Source organism: Poecile atricapillus, chromosome 3, assembly GCF_030490865.1.
Source record: "Poecile atricapillus isolate bPoeAtr1 chromosome 3, bPoeAtr1.hap1, whole genome shotgun sequence".
Lineage (NCBI taxonomy): Eukaryota > Metazoa > Chordata > Aves > Passeriformes > Paridae > Poecile > Poecile atricapillus.
Window position 1 is genome coordinate 21,999,325 of NC_081251.1, and position 22,731 is coordinate 22,022,055.

At 33.2% G+C, this 22,731-nt stretch overlaps 1 protein-coding gene across 1 annotated transcript in view; it reads right to left on the bottom strand.

Annotated features, from left to right (window-relative positions):
* Positions 1–7,149: 7,149 nt before the first annotated feature.
* The window catches only part of CSMD1 (CUB and Sushi multiple domains 1), a 1,087,660-nt gene continuing 1,072,078 nt past the window's right edge, over positions 7,150–22,731 (bottom strand). The window contains exons 65-70 of the mRNA XM_058836707.1: positions 22,330–22,374; positions 18,361–18,522; positions 17,214–17,326; positions 16,357–16,444; positions 9,935–10,067; positions 7,150–7,309 (exon numbers count right to left, since the gene is read on the bottom strand). Coding sequence (XP_058692690.1) covers positions 7,150–7,309; positions 9,935–10,067; positions 16,357–16,444; positions 17,214–17,326; positions 18,361–18,522; positions 22,330–22,374 — 701 coding nt within the window. The remainder of the gene's footprint in view (positions 7,310–9,934; positions 10,068–16,356; positions 16,445–17,213; positions 17,327–18,360; positions 18,523–22,329; positions 22,375–22,731) is intronic.

The following is a 22,731-nucleotide window of genomic DNA, read 5'->3' on the forward strand; positions in this document are numbered from 1 at the left end:
CATACTGCTGCTGTGCTGTGGCCTATGAATAATTCAGTCAGGTCTGTTCACATGCCTTGGGATGCTCACGTATGGATTACTGCTGTAGAAGTGTATCTTCGTGGAGTACACCCTCAAGTCCATAACCCCTGTAACCCAGTCTAAGTGCTTATTCATCTTGAGATGAATAATAGAAGACTCTTCCTCCATAACCCTCTATTCTGATTCAAATTTACTTGTTTCCTTCCTAAAACCTGTTTTTCCTACCTAATGACCTAGATCAACAGACAGCTTCAACCAGAATGCCAAATGGAGAACACAATCTTCTTCACTAGCCTGCTAAATCAACATCTAGACTGATCCTTTACCTTCAGCCTATATTCATGGACTGTTTAGCTCTATCTATGTGGATATTATGGATAGGGATAGCCAAGACATATAAGAGGAAAGTGCTACTAAAGGACTTCAACAGAACTGTCCTAAGTTACAGATTGTCTCTGCACTGCCCCAACAGCTTCTACTCAGATACAATATCCATGGAGGTACAACATAGTACTGAACTTACTTCAACACCACCTTAGTGTATCTCAGATGGCCATGTTTGTGGTTTGGATTTGTCTAGAGCTGTTTTAGAAAAAGCAGCTTCTTACCTAACCTATAACTAAACTCAAGTGCATGATCTTCTGCTAAATATGTCAAAAACTTCAGTTTGCTGAACACATTCTGCCTATGCTTATTACACACTGACAGTAAAATGCTCCTCATCTAAATTACACCATCTATTCCATTTTAGTTACAGTTGAAAAATAACATGGTTATTAGCCTTTATAGAAGGATAAACAATAAAGCTCATTTTGATGAGCATTTTTGGTGAGCAATTCTGCTTTTAGAGCCTCTCAAATTTTTAAGACTATTTGTACTAAAAAATATAGCACTGTCAGAGAATGTTCCTGAGCATGGAAGTGTGTTCTTTTAATACTGCATTTCTGTGCAATCTTTTCCTTTAAGAAATTAAAGGAAATGTGTTTTTTCCTTGTGTTTTTTCATAGCATTGTCAAACTCAAACTTTTTTTACACCAAAAGTCAAAGAGGACTGTAGTTTCTATTTGGCATTCATATCCTAAATTCAAAATTTATATCCTCAAAACCCTTTGTTTTAAGGTTGTTTTGATATTTAACCCAACCATCATTTCTTCCTGTAGTAGACCACCAGGCACACAATTTTATTCTTCATGCTAATTTACCTATATCCCGGTTAAAAGGAGTCTTCCTTCTTTCATATTTTGTCTGCAAGGCACAATCCAAAAGGAATTCTTCAAAATTTTTACTATGTCAAATACTGCACTGCAGGGAGAAAGAGGTACTGATAATTTCCCAGGACTTGCTCTTAACAGCTGAGTGCTTATAGCAATCTTAGTTATGATTAAGAACTCTATGTTCCTTCTCAAGCTAAAGAAGCTTTAGACCTCTGACCCTTAACGCCTAATTTGACCACTTTAACCATATGCTCTTGGGTGTAAAGGGGAGAAGGAATGCTAACTCTCCATTGTGTTTTGAGGCTTCCAGGCAAAAAAAAAAACCCAACCCAACTGATATGACTAACTGCCCAGCTTTGAGTGATTTCTGTCATGAATCCTAGTGAAAAAATGTATGTTCCTCAGGCCAAAGCTGAGATGCTTAAGCATTCCTCTTGCTTAAGTATTTCCTACTGTTTAGTTCAGCTAGCTTTACTCAGCTTGCTGGGCTCTATGGAACTTAAATGCAAAATCTAAGAGGTCTCATTTTTTCATAGGCTATAGGTGCAGAACTTGTAGCTTAAGCTCTGCCAAGCAACAAACATTCCTGGAAGTTAAACACTGAAAAACTGAGCCCAAATTCTCCGGTGGATTAGGCTCCAAGTTTATTCACATCTCTATATACTTACTACATACATCTGTAATTTAGTATAATTATAATTTTATATAAAAAAAATATATGTATTACTGCTTAGGAGGATCTTTTAATTCCTCATATGATACAGAATCAAGTCCTGATAAATAATCACTAGGCATATGTATAGGCATATGTTAACCATTTTCTGACTTTTTTATTTTCAGATATAAGATATATAAGGTATAATCCACAGCTCTTTGGTGGAAACCATTTTGTGTTTAAAACTGTCATCAATAAGGTTTTGAAGCTGTAATAGTGCTTTACTATAAGAAATATAAAGTCCTTTGGATTGAACCCCTAAAATATATAAGGTATCCCCGCATATGGCAGGAACTAGATGATATTTAAGGCCCTTCCTTCCAACACAGGCCCTTCTAAGATTCTATTATTCTATGACTGCTTTCTTGTTTTCTCTTTGTGCATTACAGATGCATGCTTAAAAGCAATTTATTTGACTTTTATTTAAAAGAAGTATCCTGCAGAAGACCTTCTTTTTTCACCTTTTGGCCCCAGCTCGCACAAGCATTTAGCTATTGTATAATAATATGGCGTTAAGGTCCTGTGGTTTCGAGTTAGTAATCATGCTGGAGCAGGCAGCAGTGTATTTAACACAGATTACTAGATTTTGAAATTAAATGCAGCTTTAAAAAAAGCATTTTCCATTTTGAGTGAATCATACCAATTGTTATACTTTGATACCATTTATGAAGTCACTGCTGCTACAAAGATAGTAGATGCCAGCTGGAAAACAAGTATGTTCATTCTTTACAGATTCAATTGAGAGTGGCTCTTACGTAACTGTATCCTCAACGTCTAGAAAATATCTCTTTTCTATAAATGGTTTTTGTAGAATTCAAAATTAGATATACTATGCTGTGTTTTCCAATAGATCATAAGGGGAAATAATTTTTAAAAGTTGTCACTGCAATTTGGCAATAGTGAAAAGAACAATTGCTCATTTGTTCAGCATATTTAGACTCCTGTTTGTGGAAGAGGTAAAAATCATAACTCCTTGTCAGATAAAGCCTCAATATCTGCTGATAGTGTTAGTGATTACAGTTTACAGCTTAGTTCCAGGACGGTCAGATTGTTGTGAGAGATGGGAACTATTAAAATCTGTTTATAAGATATTATATTACCAGAAGGATGGATTGTAAGGATGAGAAAAAGTAGCAAGGACATGCACATATCTTAGCTTTTTCTAAAAGTGAGCCACACTCATATACTACCATTGATTTCCAAAGGAATAATGGGTAGAATATTCTTGAAGACTGACTCTTTGCTAAGCTGTCACCAAGTAAATAATTTTTTTTAATGTGAACACACACTAAAATATTTTAAAAAATGTTTAGAATTTTATATATTGATTCTGAAAACACTAAAATATATATCTAACTTTATGTATAAAAGCATTTTAAAAGCATTTTTATTTCATTCAAAGTATGTACATTTGAAGAACTAGCTCTCAGATGTTAAAATTGGAAATACCTCTCGGTCCATGTGATCCATAATTCCGTGGGTGGAATGCAGGCTTGTGAAAGAATAAACCAGTTATTTTTTATAAAACAACGAAATAGCTTAAGTCCTATTTTAAAATCTGAATCTGTAGCATAACAGATTCAGATAAGGAGGTAAATCCTTCCTCACTAGACAGTGTCTGATTGTTTTTTGCCAAGTTACAAAATGCTTGGGAACATAAAATGACAAGACGAAGATTCTATTGAAACATTATGCAATGAAAAATCAGTATCTTAGATTTAAAGCATAAAAGGAAATAGAAGGAACAAAGTTGATAAGAACAGGTCACACAATAGATGAAAATCTAAAATTAAATATTTAATTAGAACTCTGATTTTGTTTCCAAGGTAGGTGGCATTGCACAGGCTATATTACAGTCCTTTATTTTTGTTTCTTTTTTTTTTTTTTCCAAAGAGAATACTTTTGATTTTTAACAGGCCACTTTAATATTAATACAAGTGTAATAAGGATCAGAACTGAAAATCAGCTAAAGATGGTAAATTTTACATTATTGGGAAAATTACAATTTCTTTTTTGTATTGTAAAAACATTTATTTTTAACAATTTACCTACATTAATCAAAAAAGTACAGCATATTTAATAATTTTACAAATTCTTCATAAAAAATATATCTCTGTACAAAAAGTTCTTTTGCACCTACTTCATGTCACAGCAGCATGTAGTGAAATGGCAGAATGGAATAGTGGGAATGAAAATTAGATTGACTTGGTCATTATGCGGGCGTTCTCCCCAATTCCCCCACCCCTACCCTCCCACCTTTTTTTTTTTAATTTTTTTAATAACAACTTTTTTGTTTACAAAATATTTTACACAAGAAAAAAAATTATTGCAGCTAGCCTGGAGAAAGGCAAGATGTGTGATACAAGCAGCAGTTTTTAACAGCTTTGAAGCACATAACCTGTTTTTTAAAAAAAATATAGCATGTATTATTAGCCTGTCATAATGATCTGGTCAACGCTGGGGGAAAAGTCTTCTGCATATATCTCAAGAAAAAAGATTTCCTGGCTGCCATTACCCAGCCACTGCACATCATCTTAAGAGTCTCACTCTGAAGAAGCACCATATTGAAGTGCATGCATACACAGCCCTCTGTATAATAACTTCAGGAGAAGATCCAACCTGAACAGAAGACTCAAACATACCGGAGAAGGAGAGGAATTTGAAAGGAGTGGGTAGAACTGATTAAACAACCGTATTTTTGTTTTACTTGGCTTCCAGTGTGAAGCTCCTGTTAATCAACACTCCAAGAAAACCTCTTAAGGATAATTTGTTGGTGTGCTCTTTTTGAGTGTCCCTGATCAAAGAGCACTCACTCAGGACAAAAATCATTACATTACCTCACAAAATGAACCACTGGATAATGGATTCATGGAATCTGGGCTTTCTAATATAAAAGATCAAACCATTTAACAATTCTCTTTTATCCTCAAACATACTCCTTGGTGGTCATAGTGAGACAGGGCACTGAAGCATACACTGTAATGACAGGACTAGAAAACATCAGTAATAGCTATGTATTTTGTTTTCAAAACTCCTTTTTTTTTTTTTCTGTCATTGCTATTACAGAAAGACTTTAAATGCAGTAATGTCAATTTTGAACACCTGTCAAACTTTACTCAGACAATGTCTTCCCTTCCTGGCCCACTGTTCCTACAGAAGCTCTTCATTTGCCAAGCAACTTCCTATGTGTGGGGGAAGATCAGGACAACAACTTTTATCTGATGACTGTTATTTCTCAGGAAATGTGAAGGGCTCTGAGATGGGACAGGGAAATGAAATTTACTGCACAATAACTTCAGAAAAAAACGAAAAAGAAAGCAAAAAACTGCTAACAAAATGAACAAGGAACTGACTGGAAAGGGCTATTTATTAAATTTTCTTCAGAGTTTCTTCCTCATATGAAGAACATAACAGCTGCAGGCCCTATAATTATTATGTATTATATTGCTGGTATTTTTCATCTAACAGATGTAGTTGTTAAGCTGACCAAGGGTTACCTTGAAATTTTTGTTGTGTTCTGCAACATTAGCTGAAAAACCTGTTACTGGGCTTATATTACCTTTTTGTTTTGTGTACAGCAGCCAGACCCACATATATGGAGTTCAGAAAAACTTTTCAACAGGCTTAGATAGCGACTGGACAATAGGACATTTTGAAATTCAGAAAACTAAAATAAAATAACAGCATCAAAAAAATAGCCTTGAATTAGAAGAAAAGCAAAACAACTTTCCTGTTTTTTGAACTCAATGTGTATGATTAAAACCAGAATTTGCTTTGTTACTTCTATCATTTTGTAATTTTAAAACTCAATTTAATTAATCTGCCCAATGGCATTTTTGTTTATTTTCATTCAACAAAACCTCTAATTCTATGCAAATGTTAATGATTACTCAAACTTTATGTGTATAAATGTCTCTGTCAAACTGTGAAGGTACAAAAGCAGTAAGCAGCGTGTCTAAAAAAATTTAAAAAAAACAGAAAACAAGAGTGGTTGAATACTTCTCTGTTCAAAGTAGAAACTGAATGACCACTTTTTATGGACAACTTGCACTGGATTTATTTATGCTACTGTAATGTGGTTTAGTTCCATGTAACATCAAAAAATGATGTCATATTTAAGGAAAAATGGAAAAAAAATGCAAAAGGGAAGACTGCATTATGAGCACAGGCTCACAGGCTTTATGAGCTATCTAAAATAAATTACTATTCACATTTGTACATGGCAAGCAGCAATAGCTGCTAACCCCCCTGCTGTTAAATAGTATGATACTGACAGTGGTGACTGATGACTGATTTCAGAAGAAAACAATAGTGGCAATGAAAATTTCTTAGAAATGGGCTCTTGTTCTGGCTGAAAGTCTCCAGTGACTTCTAATCATGTTTACAATGGAATTTAGTCAAAAATTGACAAAAGAAACATTATCCTCTCTAGCACGAGGTTTTAACTGGTGCTAAGCATGGGGGTCAACTTAATATTCCAAGTAAATTTATTGTGGAATGTTTTGCTTGGCAGAGAGTGAATGTCTATATACAATGGACAGTGTGTAGAAACCCTGTATATTTTTACCAGTATCTTACTCAGCCATTACACCCTAGTGCAAAAAATTGTGCATTAATATTTTGCTATATTAACGGCTGATTGGGGAATTGGCAAAACTGCTCTATGAATAAATTATACTGTAAGTTTTCCTAATTTTAGCAAGATTCCAATGTTAAAGCATTTGTAAGTGTATGCAACCTCAAGGAAGGCTGTCTCCTCCTTCAAGAGAGCTTTATTTCTTCAGAATATTCCCAGGGATAATCTGTGGTGCTATCATTTGTCACAGTACTCAAAGGATTTATCCAAGTGCCCAGAAGAACGCATTGAAAGGCATCCAGCCGCATACAAATATGAAAGTCTGAGGCATTAAATATGACAAATTGGCATGACTTGGCAGTCTTCCTTAAAGTGTGCCTTGGTTTGAAGCAGATGCAGCCAGGCATTTTGATCCAACTTTAAGATGAAAAAATATTCTTTGTCTGATCCCCCGAAGACTGACACGTTTTAACCAGAAAATTTAGCTGCATGTAGGCTGACAGAAGATGTTAAAGATTACAGCAGCAAAGCCAAGAGAAGGGAAACTGGTATATGGCACCAAAGGAATTACTGCTTGTCCATCAGAGGTATGGCTATGAATCAGTCATATTGGGCACTGAAGGCTATACCACTGTACAAACTGTGTTCAGAGTCGTATCAAACCTCACAGCCTTTGCCTCTGTGGGTTTTAAGTTTGTGTCATACATGGGGTTTTCAAATGAAGCTTGTCCATTACTGTTTTCATGTCCAGCATATCCATTGTACTGTACTTTTGGTCTTGTTCTGGGGAAAAAAACAACAGGATATTATCATTAGCAATAATAGACATTCTAATATTTCCACTCTGTCTGCATACAACAGCAAGTGTCTGAAATATCTTGCACTGCTAGTTGTAGTAACCTTCAGGTAAGTGTCTGCAATTCCAGTTATATCAGGTAGATCTACCACAGCATGTCTTTCTACCTCCATAAATACTTTCAACTATTAACACTGTTAAATACCTTGTCCAAACATATTGATCAAATCCTAACTGATAGTCACATAAATGTTGGCAATTCAGCATCAATTGATACTGAAAGTAACCAGTCTTTTATTTTTGATAGTGTTTTCTCACCATGAGAGACATCAAAATTTTAACAACATTCACATTTTAATGTAAAGCTCTGTTAGAACATATTAAGCCAATAATTAAATGAAAAACAAACCAGAATTGTGCAGATTTTCTGATATATCTAGTAAAGTGATATCCTATGATATCATATTTTACTGTTTTAAACTTAAATATCTTAGTATCTAGAAATATCTAAAGAAATATAATAAGGAAGTTCAGTATATTTTTTTATACATATAATTGTAATAAGGCAAGAAAGAAGACAAAAGAGTGCAAAATATAAGTGTTTGTTGCTTAATAAATGTAAAAAAAAAGTAAAATCTCATTATATAATATATATGACCCTTAAGAAAAGGGTTCCTGAAAGTACAATTCTTGTAAAATTATTCTGTTTTGGATAGCAGATAGGGAAGGCTATCAGTGAAAGATATCACTAATGAAATTGACAATATGTAAATAATTCTGTTTCAAATAAACATGTTTTTTTCTACCTATTTTAATTTTATAACTACTGAACAATCTTAGAAATTAACTAGGAGCTTTCCTAAGCAAAAGTAATTAAATATATTTTATTTTTTTCTCAGAAAGATTGGGATGCAGTCATCATTCCTGAAGTCATCCCTGTCAGCCAGATAAAAGGTACAACTGTGTGAAAGAGATTTAACAGCCCTGATCCTAATTAGATGATGTTAGTGTGAGATAGGCACAACAGAAACATCCATAAAATTGTACCCTAAGACCTTCAAATTCTCTATTACAGAGAGCCTCTAGAGAAATAGCTACCATTGCATCATTTAGAAAATTTCATGTTGTTATTCTCATAATTAATGTAATTTCAAGAAAAGGCCTTCAAAACTTACAGATCCTGTTCTCTTTCCATTGGAACATCCTTTCTTTTGAAAAGAATAAAGTTTGACCTAAAATTAGTTTACCTCACTAATCAAATTGTTAGTTTTTGATGGCAATATGACAACGGTATCACCTCTAAAACCTGCAGTTTAGTGGAAGTAATTCATTGAAAGTAGAAGAAAAGGAAAAATATTCTTTGAAATATTAAATTATCAGAAACACTTCCTGTCTCAAATATAATGCATTTAAATTAGGCAGAACTGCAATGCTGCACAGCGAGATCATTAAAAGAGGGATTATAGCTGCTTGTCTAAATAATGAGTTTTATCTCTCTTAAATACATATGTATTTCTACTTCTCATATAGGGCATTAAAAATTTCATAGGATAAACTACAAAATGTACCCCAATGTCACAATATAATTTTTTTTATGAGTTTGCCTCTCTTTTCTCTTCCCTTTTCATTTAATCTCTTCTCCAGATCCAAATGCCTGTGCATTCACAATGCTCTTAAAGCTCCCCCCACCACTGCAGAACAGGAGCTGTCTGAAAATGTAGACCTGTAGGCATCAGAAAGGTATCTTACAATATCAGCTTTGAAGATATAGTTGACAGCTCTTCCTGAGTAGTTTTTGTCAACAAAAGACTATACTATATTTTAGGATATGGATCATTTTAAATGGAGTTCCCAAGTTTCAATTGCCCCCAGGCAATTTGTTTTTCCCAAATCATCTAATGCTGAGGTAGGCAGACAGTCTACTGCATTGTAGAGCATTGGTGGACCTCAGATTGTCTTTGTGATTTCTTGCAATCACAAAATACTCTTGGTATCATGATTATAGAACAAAAGTTTAAAAAGCATGTTCCTGTTAAATACTATTTTGCAAATATTTCTCAGAATAAACAAATTTTCAGAAGATACATAGATATCATCCTTCAAAGACAATATTGTTGGATTTATTGTATTACCTAGTGACATAATAAAAGTTTCATATGACCTGAAGTGGTGTCAATTCTTACAGTAGTCACTAGCTGACTCAGCACATATTGTAAGTAGTCACATTATGGGCTGTTCCCTCATGGGATTTATGGATTTTTCAGCTCGTATAATTAATATTAATAAGCTTTTAGAAAGAAGCAGCATACATTCAATTTAATAAAGCATTGAAATTAAAAAATAGAACATGTGACCTCAGATTTCAATCTGATTCAAACTAACGAACCAAGAAGTTTGATAGGTCTTTGCTCCTTAACAGAGGAACTCATTTTTCAAAATGTACACCATTAAGAACTGCCCTGCAATGAATTCCTCCATGGGAATACCTAGAAATACTTGTCTTTCTAGAGCAAAAATATTCTTAAAAGATTTTAGCACTGTATTCTCTAGTTACCTATCAAAATCAAACAAAAAAGCTTATTAAATTATTGAATAAATAACATTTACAATACCTGTGTTTGTAGAGGTAAAATGCAAACCCTGATAATATTAGAGCAAAGAATGGTACCAGGATGGCAGCTGCAACTGAACTGCTGTTTGTACCATAATAGTGATTTGAAAGGTCTGTGTCTGCACTTAAAGGACCTGAAATAAAACAAAGGGGGCAGAAATAAAATTTTCACGTTATCTATGGGGAGAAATAAAATTCCCATGTTATCTAGCTAATTATGTTCCTTTTATTCAAGAGTTAAACAAGATGGTGTCTTGATAAAATAATTCTATTTAAAAACTTGAAATAAATAGCATGCAGAATCATAGTATAAATATTGTTAATAACACTTCATGATATACTGATAACTATCAAAATTATTTGAAAATATTATTCAACAAGTAAAATAACTATTAAATACACTGACTCACAAGTCCATTTAATAAAGTTAACCCATATAACTTCTGAAAAACAAATTAATTCTACAAAATTCTACATTAAATTAATTCTTCAAAAGCACTGCATTCCAGCAGTCTTAATATTCAGTTTGGAAACAAAAAGCAATTCAAGATCAGAACAAACAAGAGCAAGGAAGGAAAAACTGAGGATAAACCACGGTGGTTCTGCTCGGCTCAGTACCCTCCCTAGGCTGCACCCATGTCCAGCCCCTCCAGCAGCTGTGTTTGCCCTGGGAAAGAGCAGTGCAGAGAATGCAAAAGCAGTGGCCTGTGGCACAGCCCCACTCAGCTCCTGTTGTGGACAGGCAGATAACCCAGACTGTAAAGTATTTTGCAGAACATATTTTCTCATCAGTATAGACACGTCACTAAATTGTTAAATAGTTGACCGCCTTGGTAATTCAAGTTGTGAAGGATGAATGACAATTTTATGATGAAAAATACAGAATATTTTATAGAAAAAGATTTTTTTTTGAGATCCAAATCCAAGTTGCCAGTTTGAACTCACAGCTCTTCAGAAAACAATATAGATCACATTCAAGAAGGAAAGACCAGGGCAGAGGGAATGTACAGAGAGGATCAGGCTTGGACAGATAGCTGAGCTTGACGTTTTGGGGTATTATTGCTGTTGAGAGTGAAGAAATAGGAGACACTGCTGTTTACCTCTCAGAAATGCTCCAAACCACCAGTACAGAGAGTTTCAAACACCACAACTCCCTCATTCATAGCAACAATATCAATCAGTCTTTTTAGGACTCTAGTGCAAACCAGTTGTACAGCAGAGACATGGCCACTATGATAACTTCACCAGTCTACTAAAACATCTAAATAAATTCAAACAAGTGAGAAAACAAAAAAACTGAGAAAAAAGTAATAATTCTCCTATGACCCCAGGAAATGTCCAAGGTCAGATTGGATGGGACACTGGCAATATAGTGAATAGTATCCTTGCCCACAGCTGGGTGTTTAGAACTAGATCATCTTTAAGGTCTCTTCCAACACAAACCATTTTATGTTTGTGATTTCTTACTGTTCAAGCTCAATGCAAAAGACAAATGAGATGTTTGTTGGTTTTTTTTTCTGTGAGATATCTTTAAACCGTAGATGTTTCAACTGTCAATATTAAAATGCCTTTTGCACATTTAAAGAAATGTATTGAATTTTAGGAAGTAACTAAGATGCCTTTAAAGTGAAGTCAACCTTGCTAGGAATTTCAGTATTGCCACATTTGATCACTTAAAATATGACAAAATATTGCATTATAGTCTTTTTCACCTAATCTTCTGTCATGTTTTAGATTTTTTTAAATATTTCTCTGCAGAACTGGTGAAGGAAAACCTTTTCAAATTAATAAACCTATTATTGTGGTAGTTGGGATCATGTTACGAGCTTTATCACACTACTCTTAACATTGAACCATTTTAGAATACAACCATTTTATAAAAATATTTGGGATTTAGTAATCCAGCACTTGTCAAACTGTGGAAATAAACTTGGCATAAACTTATGTATTTGTACTGCATTGTATATGTACTGGACATTCTTCAACTTATCTAAATTGAAGACAGACAGACTAGGGTAGTTCCAACAGTTAATAGACATTTTAGAAGTTGTGATTTAAATGCTTTTTATTGGTTAGAAGAAATGACAGACTCTAAAATAAAAGCCAAAAAAAAATCACATTCAGCTATCACTTTTTTCATCCTTTACCACCACAGTCTCCAGCTGTTTTTCCAATTATTTGGAGTAATTAATCAAAAATATGGTAATGAACAAATTCTTTGAAGTCAACTTACATCAACAAAAAATCTGGAATTAATATTCAGAATCTTATAGAAATTTCAAAATAGAAATATGTGTGATCAATGAAGTCTTAACTTACATCTCAAAGCTTTTATCATGCCACATATGATAGATGCATTTTAAAGTACAAGTAGCAGAAAAAATATAAAATTCACAATAAACAATTCTTAGTATAAACTCTCTGGTTTATTTAGTTACTTTTAAAAAAGTTTTGCGTTGCTCAAGATTTAAAAACAGGCACAAATTTACACATAAAGAGTTTCTTTTAAGTTATCTATGTTGGATAACTGATTAATTTAATACTCTACACAAAACTTCTAGTGGAGGTAATCACATATTCTGTATCTCTACAGTTTTTTAAATACCACACTTAAGGAAACAAAACTTGACGGTTTTAGTTGGTTTACAATATTTAATTGGAGAGTTTCAATCTGGATTTGACCAGGTTCAGACTGCATTGCATGTGCTTTTCATTGGGAAAAGACACTTCACTGAAGTTTTGCATAATCTAAATTTTACTCATGTAGGAGAGTCAGTATAACTTCAACATGGTCTGGTCTACTTATTATAATAATTTTCAGAGCTGTTTGTGATTAAACATAGTGTGAATTGTGTTATTCTTCCGACAGCATTATCATGATAAAAAATGGAAAGCATATTGTACTGCCCAAATAAATGTAGTGATTGATTGCATCTGAAAACAGAAAAGTGGAAATTCTTAAATATACACATAAACACCCACACAAAATGTATGCAAAAGGTAATGTGATTTACTTTTCATTAAAATAGCCATACTTTGTCCTGGGAAACATGTTTAATGGAGGGGTATTCAGTAAGATTATGTTTTTGGGGTTTTTTTTTAACAGTTTACATAATAACAGGGCTTTAGCTGCTAAAACAGCAGCAGTCAGGTGAATTCAAATTTTGATAACACATAGTGAATTCATTAATGTAAAAGCTGTGTACTTCTTGAGGTGATTCAAAAATATTGTCATTTTTACATAATAGAAAATCATACTTTTTTAAAGAAAATACTGTGCAACCTGATCTCATGGTGGCAACCCTGCCCTTCTGACCCAAGCCATTCCATGATTATGTGACTAAGAACATTTTTTTATCATTGTTTGGATCTATCATATAGTTCTCTTTTGCCTCGTAGCTCGGAGTTTCAGTTGACTGGCATCTGTACAGCATGGCTCAGTTTTACTAAGAGAAATGCTGTTCAAGTCAGAGAAAGTGTGACAGCAAAATCCATGCAAGATTTAGAAAAGCAGAATTACATGCCACAGAGTAATTTCTGAGACAATAATGGTTTGCAGGTCAAGGATTGAAGAGAAAAAAATACCAATACAAAGCAAATCAGCAGCTTCCAAGGAACAACATAGTTTAGAACTTCTTCACCTGACTGAACCTCCTGGACAGCAAAGACTCTGGGTCGGTGCCTCACAGGGGGTAGACATGTGTTACCATACAGTTTCATAGCCCATTACTCCAGATGTCTGTTTGTGCTTTAGCTAACACACAACAGCTCTGTACAATGGAGCTTTCAGTACCCCGTTTAGATGTAGAGTTTCCTTGTGAGTAATGGAAGTTGTGTGAAGTGATCTGGAGAGGAAGGATGATTTATAGAACAAAATTTAAAATTCACATATCTCGTGATATTCAACACTTTTATGAGCTGATTAATTTCCAGTAATGGATGTGTATTCCACAGCCATTGATCTAATATAACATAGATGCAAATTAATTATGCATATTTCATTTTTTCTTAATAAGTTATGTCAACCTAGACAAGTCAAAAAGTACTTTGAGGAAAGAAAAAAAAAGAAAAAAAGTGGGTCATTGTATTTCTCCAGAGAAAATAAATACAGGAAAATAATAATTTTGTGAAGGTTTGTCTTCTCACAAACCCACTTTTCCATACAATTTTAAAGGAAGTGTCCAGACTAGAATGAAGAAGATTTTAGGATAAACATCTTCTAGAAGTTTAGTTTTGAGGCATAGGCACTCAACAGCTGATGAAACTGAATTTAGCCATAGACTCACAGCCTTTAGAAACCAAGTTGCTATAACCTAACAGACAAAAAGCCCTCAGAAATTACTGATTACTTGTTAAAAGAGGTTAAATAATCTGGTGTCACAATTATTATGTCACTCTTAATAAGGCTCAGGTACAGTTCTAGTCCTCTAAAAAGACTTACAACAAAACTCTTTGTCCTTTGGGTTGTTTTCTAAGGCTACAATCAAAATTGCTTCTGAGAGAGGATAAAAAGTACTAAGAAAGAAAACTTCTTTCTATTTTCATGTCATTAAGTTCCAAGACTGAGCATACTCAGTTGCTTGAGCACTGTTCTAATAATTGTGGCTTTGATTGCTGTATGAGTCATTCATTTAAGAGCTGGACATGATTTTCCTTGTCAGTCACTTCCCTCTCAGGATATTCTGTGATTCTGTGATGCCCACTGAGACTAGTCTTTTCCTAGTATTGTGTGATAGAAAATTATTCATCAAATACATTGGTCTTTCCCACTTAAGTAGTTCCCCATAAATACTATCTTTGAGGTTTGGTTGTAGATGAAGATTTCATATTGCTTTATGTCTGCACCAGTTTATGTATATTTTTGTCTTACTGTAAAGGCATCAAATAATTTAAAATACTTAAAAACCAGAAATATGTTAAGTCTTCAACAGAGGATATGTGAGATTGTCTTTGCAGAATATCCATTAACAAAATAGATTTAAAAGCAATGCAAATTACCTCTGAATATAAGAGGATATTGACAAATATGCCCAGTATTGGATGGAAATTTGCTGCTTCCTTTTAGTTGTTGTTTATTCAATACAGAATAAGCAATTTATATAAAATCAGTGTCTATTTAGAAATCTTGAAAAAGAGATGGTATCTGCATTAGCATAATAAAGATGTCAAATAAAGAATCAAGATGTCAAAGCTGAAGATGGGAGGTCCTCAGTCCAGGACTGCAGGATTAACTTGGATACTCTGGCTCCTTAATAGCCTTATACAAACTGATCTCTTATATTACAGCTCTCAAGGGTGATATGGACAATGTTTTCCACTACTGTAGAATACATCCACAGAAGACTTCTGTAACTGTTTAACTTTCTGCTTATTTTTCATTTACTGCCATGAGTTATCAATTTCACATAGAATCAAACTTTTGTTTTAGGTAGCTGGCAGTTTTTAGTCTGTGACTCTGAAGAGCTGGGTTTCTGCCCCTAGTCACTAAACATATTTAGCAATTTGAGAGATGGCCAAGACAGGTAAACCCTTAGCATAACTGCTGTTACAGTACTTAATAGAGCAAAGAAGTACAAGAGAGATTCGACAAAACTCTAAAGAGCACTGGGTACATCATCAGCGGAGCCAATGGAACCAAGGCAATTTATAAAATGTACATATAGCCTGCCATAGAGATATTGGCTAGGCTGCCTCCTTTTCCTAGACCAGTACTTTTCTGTGCTTTGAACACTTTGCAGCAGTTTCAGGATCAGGAAATGCAGATGCTTAAACTTGGTATTTACAAAAATATTTTATGAGAGAATATTTCATAAGTAAATGATTTAGTTTTTATGATAAAATTATTTTATGAGTAAAATAACTAGTCCTATACCAGCTGCTAAAGCACTTGAGTCCATAGCTGTATTACATACCTAAGACACCATTTAGTATTTTTTTTTATTTTATACAGTGAAGTAAAATTCTGTCCAAATACATATAAATTCTGAAAACATCCACCAGCAACTGTCATTCTCCAAATGACACTGCCAAAATTAGGGATGATTATGTTCTTCCAATTTCTTACATGGTTCTGACTACAATTTATATATTTAAGCAGGAAATGTGTTTGCATTGCATGATATCCCTGGTACTTTCAAAAATAAATGAAAGTGCTTCCAATAGCATTCTCTTTACGAGTGCAACACGACATGCATCCTGCACTTATTGGGTTGCTACACTAGAAAATCTGTTACAGTAACATGTTAAGCAGAGTTAAATTAGGATCTGAACTGTATATTTCAAATATATATATTTGGTTATGTTTTGTAATAGTAGTGTAAAATAAACATGTCTACTTCAGTTAGATAGATGAGTAATTATTTAAATTCATTTTTGCAGGACCCCAAAAGATTATACATATTGTGGATCAATGAAACCATGTACCTTGTCTTTGGAGCATAAATTTTCCGAAGTCTTTTCCATGTATATCACCTTGATAGGTAAAAACTCCTCTTTCAAGACCTGAGGAAACCTAGAATATGTTGAAACAGAAAAAAAGATTCTGAAATTAATAAATAACAATGCTTAGCCACTTGTTTTTCTGACTTAAAATAGATAATATGGAGCCCAGATTTTCACTTTTAGTCTTAAAAATATTAGTGAATTTTCTGTGCTTATACAATTTTTGTTATTTAAAATATTTTATTTATTTGCACTGGTATTAAATGAAGTTTCAAAATAACATCAGAATTATTTTATAATATCTAATGTATATTGCTGTCTTTTAAAATTCTTGAAATGTTATATTCATAATTGAATTAGAATGCAGACACAGAAGCCTTAAATCTGAATTGTCAGATTTAAAACTATTTTCCATAGAAAGTATCATGAGGCAGAAAGAAAAAATGCAAAAAGTAAGAGAACACTGTTTTCTTTCAAGATTGCTTTTACGTTCAAAATGTACTTTTATTACAGAAGCATTTACCAGACCAAAAAATGAAATATTACTAAAGGTAAAATTGCCACTCCCATCTAAGGAAACAAGGCAAAACCGTGGCAAAATATGCTGATTCACTCCTCCTTCCCTTTCATAAACTAAAAATTCTAATCAGAGTACAGCAGATAGACGTTTGTGTAGGTATTTTTGAAAGAAAAAAGGTAATCCAATCTCTACACTGACATCCAGAGTGCTGGATTACATATTTGTAATACAAAAAAATGGATACAGTTACATAGATAGTCACAAATTAATTCAGAATTTAATCTCAGCCATCGTTATCCACGGCAACCTGGATACTTACATAACCATCTAATGCCCAGTTGTCGTTTTCATACTTGCTTACAAAAATGTCACTTGGTCCTTTAATCTGAAAAGCTTTCAAGAGCAAATGGGCTTCTTCCTTCTTGTAAACACCTATTAAAATGAAGGAGGCAAGACATACCTTTTAAACAAGTTCTCAACCAGTTTGCTCAAACATTCCTTCAAACCTAAGTATATTGCTTTAGACCTAAAAGAGGTCATAGAAAACACTCTCTAATTTCGTAATATGGAAAACCTCAACATTTAAAGTACTGTAATGGCTGGATCTTATTTAACTCTTCCTTTGCCTCATCATACTTGATAAAAGTATGTAAAGATAGCTTTGTATTGTTTAATTTTACACATAATAGGAGAAGAACAGTTGTCTTTTTATAGAGCATTTCAATAATTCTGAATATAGGTAGAATTCCTTCACTGGAATTTCCTTGACCTGGAAATAAATAGATTTTACTGATATCACACCAGTATATTGCTACAGTAGATATTAGTAGTGAGGTGAAAGAAAATTCCTATTTTGCAATCAACTACTGCAGTTCTCTCTGAACTCTTGACCTTAAAAGATAGTGATAGCTGATAAAGCCCTTTTCAATACAACTGTGATGAGAGGCTAAATCTGAACTTCACAGATTTACAGAAAGGAATGCATGATGTTGATTATAACGTATGCATAATCTACGATGTTATTTAATTATCTGTGCCTATTTTATACTATGCCATTAACACATTGTTCTAAGGTAGATATTAATCACTACTTATTAATTGATCTTTCCAATGGTACAATTCTTAACATGCCTATATTTTAATATGCCTATACTTTGTCTGCCACTTCAGTATTTCCTGTGATTTCAACACACCAATGCTATCCAACAGTCTGAGATGAATAAACTCTACCTCAATATCTATTTGAAATATAATGGCTTACATAGATGGGTGACTGCATATGAATTGACAGAAGTCCATGCAGACCATTTTGTTAAAACCTTTCCTTTTGCAAAAGATATTTTTTTTTAGCAAAAATATAGTTTTTGTTTCATTTTCCATTTGAATGAAAATGTATCAAAATTGAACAGATTAAGAAAAAATAAAATTAAAAGAAGAACTTCTTTAACCCCAAATTCCAAACCTACCTGATAGTTTGAGATGTATGTTGGATGCCTCAATGAATGTGGCATTCACTTTGCTGCTTGTAGTATTGAACCAATCAATAGTGAGAGTAGCAGGCTGTCTTTTTCCTAAATATTCATAAAACCCTTTCCACAGTGAATTTATAAAAAACACATCCGAAGGAACTAAATAAAAGGGGGAAGGAGAAACAAAGAAAGAAGTAAACTACAATGTAACAACAATCTTTCTAGGCATACTTATGCTTGTAATTTTTTTTTAGACAATCAAACCACTGTTCTAAGGAGGTATTATAGTAAAAATTTTAACAACAATACAGAAAATATATCTAATAACCTTTCCACATGAGTGCCTATAATATACTACACCTGTCCATCATGGTATATGTTCTCAAATAACCCCACACTTTATAGCTTGTGTGATTCAGTGAATGTCCTCAAGACTATGAAAAATAATGGACTCTTCCCCTAAAGCCCTGTACCTTTAAGGTACGAGGAAAATAAATATAATATTATTCTGAAACCAGAGATTCCTGGAAGGAAACACTGTCTTAGGCCATACCTTTTGTTTCGTGGATCTATTGAAACAGCACTGTGTGAGATTTTCAGCTGAATATCAACTGAATATTCAACTGAATTGACTGAATTTCCGGTACAGTTTTATGAGTCATTTTTAGACTTCAAAGCTTTTCTTATATACAATATTACTGCACTTATGAACAGTGAAACTTTCAAAGAATTAAACTTTTTTTTATTTATTTAGGATTAACTGCCATTTTTCAGCAACTGCAGTTTAAACTATCTGAAGTAAAAAATCCTACAAAATGAAGCATGAATTATTGGAAGAAATATATGTATTTGGATTATTTATTTTATGTGACTAATATCTTTCCTCTACACAGAAAAAAAAATATTTAGATATTAGACGTATTTTAAATTGTTTAGCTAACCACATTATATCTTGACAAAATGACAGCCCTAGCAAGTATTAAAATTCAACCTCACTATCCATGACCACTACAATTGATACTTTCTAAATAGCTCAAGACTGACAGAAGTGTTTCACACTCTTCTAATTAAAATCTTAAATTAAATAATTGGATTTTTTTTTTTTTTTTTATTTTGTCAAACTCTGAGGACATATAAAGGCAGCTGTCTTTACAGAAGGAAATTTATCAGTGCAGGTATTCTCTGCAACCATTTAAAAAAAATCCCATGGATATTTCCTTGTCTGCCTAATAACTTAATGCAAAAATTAATCAAAAAAGAAAACCAGGACAAAAATACAGGACATACAATACATCTGAAAATCAGAGGGCTAATTAGCTGGTGGCTAAAAGATAAATAACTTCTTCCATATCTTTTGCCTTTAAGTTGTGAACAAGCAAATGTTCAAGCTCACTGTGGAATGATTTGAAAACATCATTAACATGTTATTGGTTCTATCACTGGATTCCAAATGAGCAGAGACCTTTTAAATGGCTTTGAAAAAACAGCTTTGATTTGTTGCACTTCCAAAGTCAAAGTAAAAGGGGGGGCTTTACACAAGGTTACCTCAACTTACTACCAGAAATCTGAAGCATTACATTTCAATTGGTATGTCACAGTCCTTAGAATTTGTATAATTTCTGCAAATACATGGATTCTGTAAAGAGTCTTTCAGACTATTTTTCCTATTTATTTCTCATTTTTTGCTACTATAGTGACATAGCTAAATTTGAAACTTGGTATTCTAAAAATAAATATTACAATTATTTTTATTCATCTAAGTTTTTAATCAAAATTGTGCGTCTGACATATTCCCATGAGAGTGAACATCTAGCATTAGTGGTATGAACCAGAGAGGTACTATGTAAGGCTTTTATAAAGGACTCCCTACTTTCACCACGTTCCAGCATCTTCAGTGCATAGTTTGTCTAACAACTCTATCAATAGTAGCTCTTAAATTTTGCAAAATAGTACCACTGACTCAGTATTTACAGAGTTTGCACTTGCAGATGAACAGAATCAGTAGGGGGAATAAAATATATTAATGCTTCTACAGTCATGTTTTTTTAAAATGTTAAAAAGCAAGTGCTGCAGTCCCCAGGGATGTTGCTTTGGAGAGGCTCTGAGATGATTGTGCTGAACCCTTACAAGGTCCCCGCCTTTCCTCAACCCCTGTGGGCAAATGCAAAATGAGAAAAATGAGCTGGCTATTAGTATTCCAGTACTGCACTGACTGCACTGATTGTTCTCAGAACATGACAATGGGGAAAATCCATGGCTACTCATTAAAACAGCTTCCTAACAATTTTTGTGAATACTATACAAAGCAGTGAGAATTATAGAAACCAAAAAGAGTAATATAGCTCTTAATTCTCACATGGATATTGTAAGAATTCTTTAGTTGAAACTTATACATCAGTCACTTGAAATTGTTTACTATTGCTTATGAAGACATCAACTCTGCCAAAAAAAAACCCTAAACCAATAAATATAACTTACGTTCAGTTGTCTAAAGGTGAAAAATCAGCACGAATCTATTCTGTACTGGAAAATATTGCTTACCAGTATTAGCTTACTTCTGTTCAAAATATAGATAGCAGCCAATCAAATAGTATCAAAAATAAGATAACAATATAAAGAAAACATTTCAAAATACATAATGTTCTACAACAAAGAGAATTAATAATTTTAAAACACAGAGTTTAGTGCAGAGTTGTTTTTTGAAAACCACTTAAAATTCTCTAAATTACTGTCATTTGTTTAACTTTTCTGTTTACTATTATTGGCACTTTCAATCACAGCATTTAATTTTTTTTAATAGCTTTTAAATAGTACTTATCAAAACTACTTATAAAGGACAGACAGGATACTGTGTGAATTGACACTGACACTCTGTATAGTGAATTTCTTTAGAAACTAGGTCTACATTTTAATTTGGCATTGAAACTTCAAAACCTGTGCAGTAGCAGATTAATGTATACCTTAGGTGTTTGGTGAGGTGAAGCCTCCAATAAATGAAGACTGTATATTCATTATAATGAATGAACACTATAGCCTGCTTTATTGTGAGTCTCTAGAAGTAATGCATTTCAGAAAAACTCATTTATGGATTCACCTGACACTATCACTAATAAACTCTCCAGGAAGATTAATTATTAGCAGAAATACCTTTTTATCCCATCTGCTCTACAGAGAGTCCTTCTGTGAACTGCCATGAGTGTGAACCATTAATCTTATTTTCCCTGCAGCTTTGCTAAAACTCAAAATATAGAACTATAAGCTCATTTATTTGGTGACAACTCTGCTTATTGTTAAATAAGTAATTTAAAAAAAAAAAATAGGACTGTCATTTTCTGAATGAGGACTTTTGAGATGAATTTGTCTATTTTGTCAATGGCAGGAAGAACAGGTCAACTGCATACGTGTTCATGACCTGTAACAGTAATGTATGCCTGCCTTGTCACATGCCTGCTGGTCTACACTGTTCTGGAAACCCTGTTTTGGAGTACATGGAGAGTTTCTGTGAAATGATGGCCAGGAATATTTCCAAAACTGGTTTTGGGTTGGGGTTTTTCATACTTCTTACAACACTTGCACTGTAAAGGGCAGAACTTGGACTGAACCTAATCCCTGTAATTATAGTATACACTCATTATAAGGCTCTCCATTATAGCAATCTCTCTGATATAAAACTACACCAAATCTGAAGTCTGTGTATATAAATTTCTTTTGTCTGTTAGAGAAGATATTTTATGCAATTCACAAAATTGGCACTATAGAAATTTAACAAATGTTCTTTGTGAAAGAATTTCATAGACTAGGTTTCACATGTCATTTGTTATTATGAAAGACCTTAACATTTATATTCCTTGGAAATTAATAACAAATACTTCACTAAAGTATTGGAAATAGTTTTGTTATCCATAACAATCTTAGGTGTAAATCAATTTTATTTATTTAGATCTAAAGCTCTTCTTGTATACAAACCTGGAGTTTTAGTAATTGTTTCATTAACTTCTCTCACTCCTTTACCTACAAGTAAAAAAACAAATTATCATTTTCATGAACATATTTTTGTGGGGTTTTTTTTGTTTGTTTGTTTTTTTAAATAGAATGTTAAAACAATACCTGTTGGATGCAATCATCTTTTATCCAATAGAATCACTTTTAAAACAAATGTCTTGAATACTTTACATGTTTAAATCTATCCTCTTGCACAAAAATATCAGAAAATAATTTAGGTAAGCAACATTTTTCTTGTGGAAAGTTGTCTGTCTAGAAAAGTATTTCGTACATTTAGGGCTAAAATGTTTATATCAGTCCCAGTGCTATAAAAGAGAGCCTTATAGGGGGGACAAATACTATATCTAATTATGAATAATAATATAT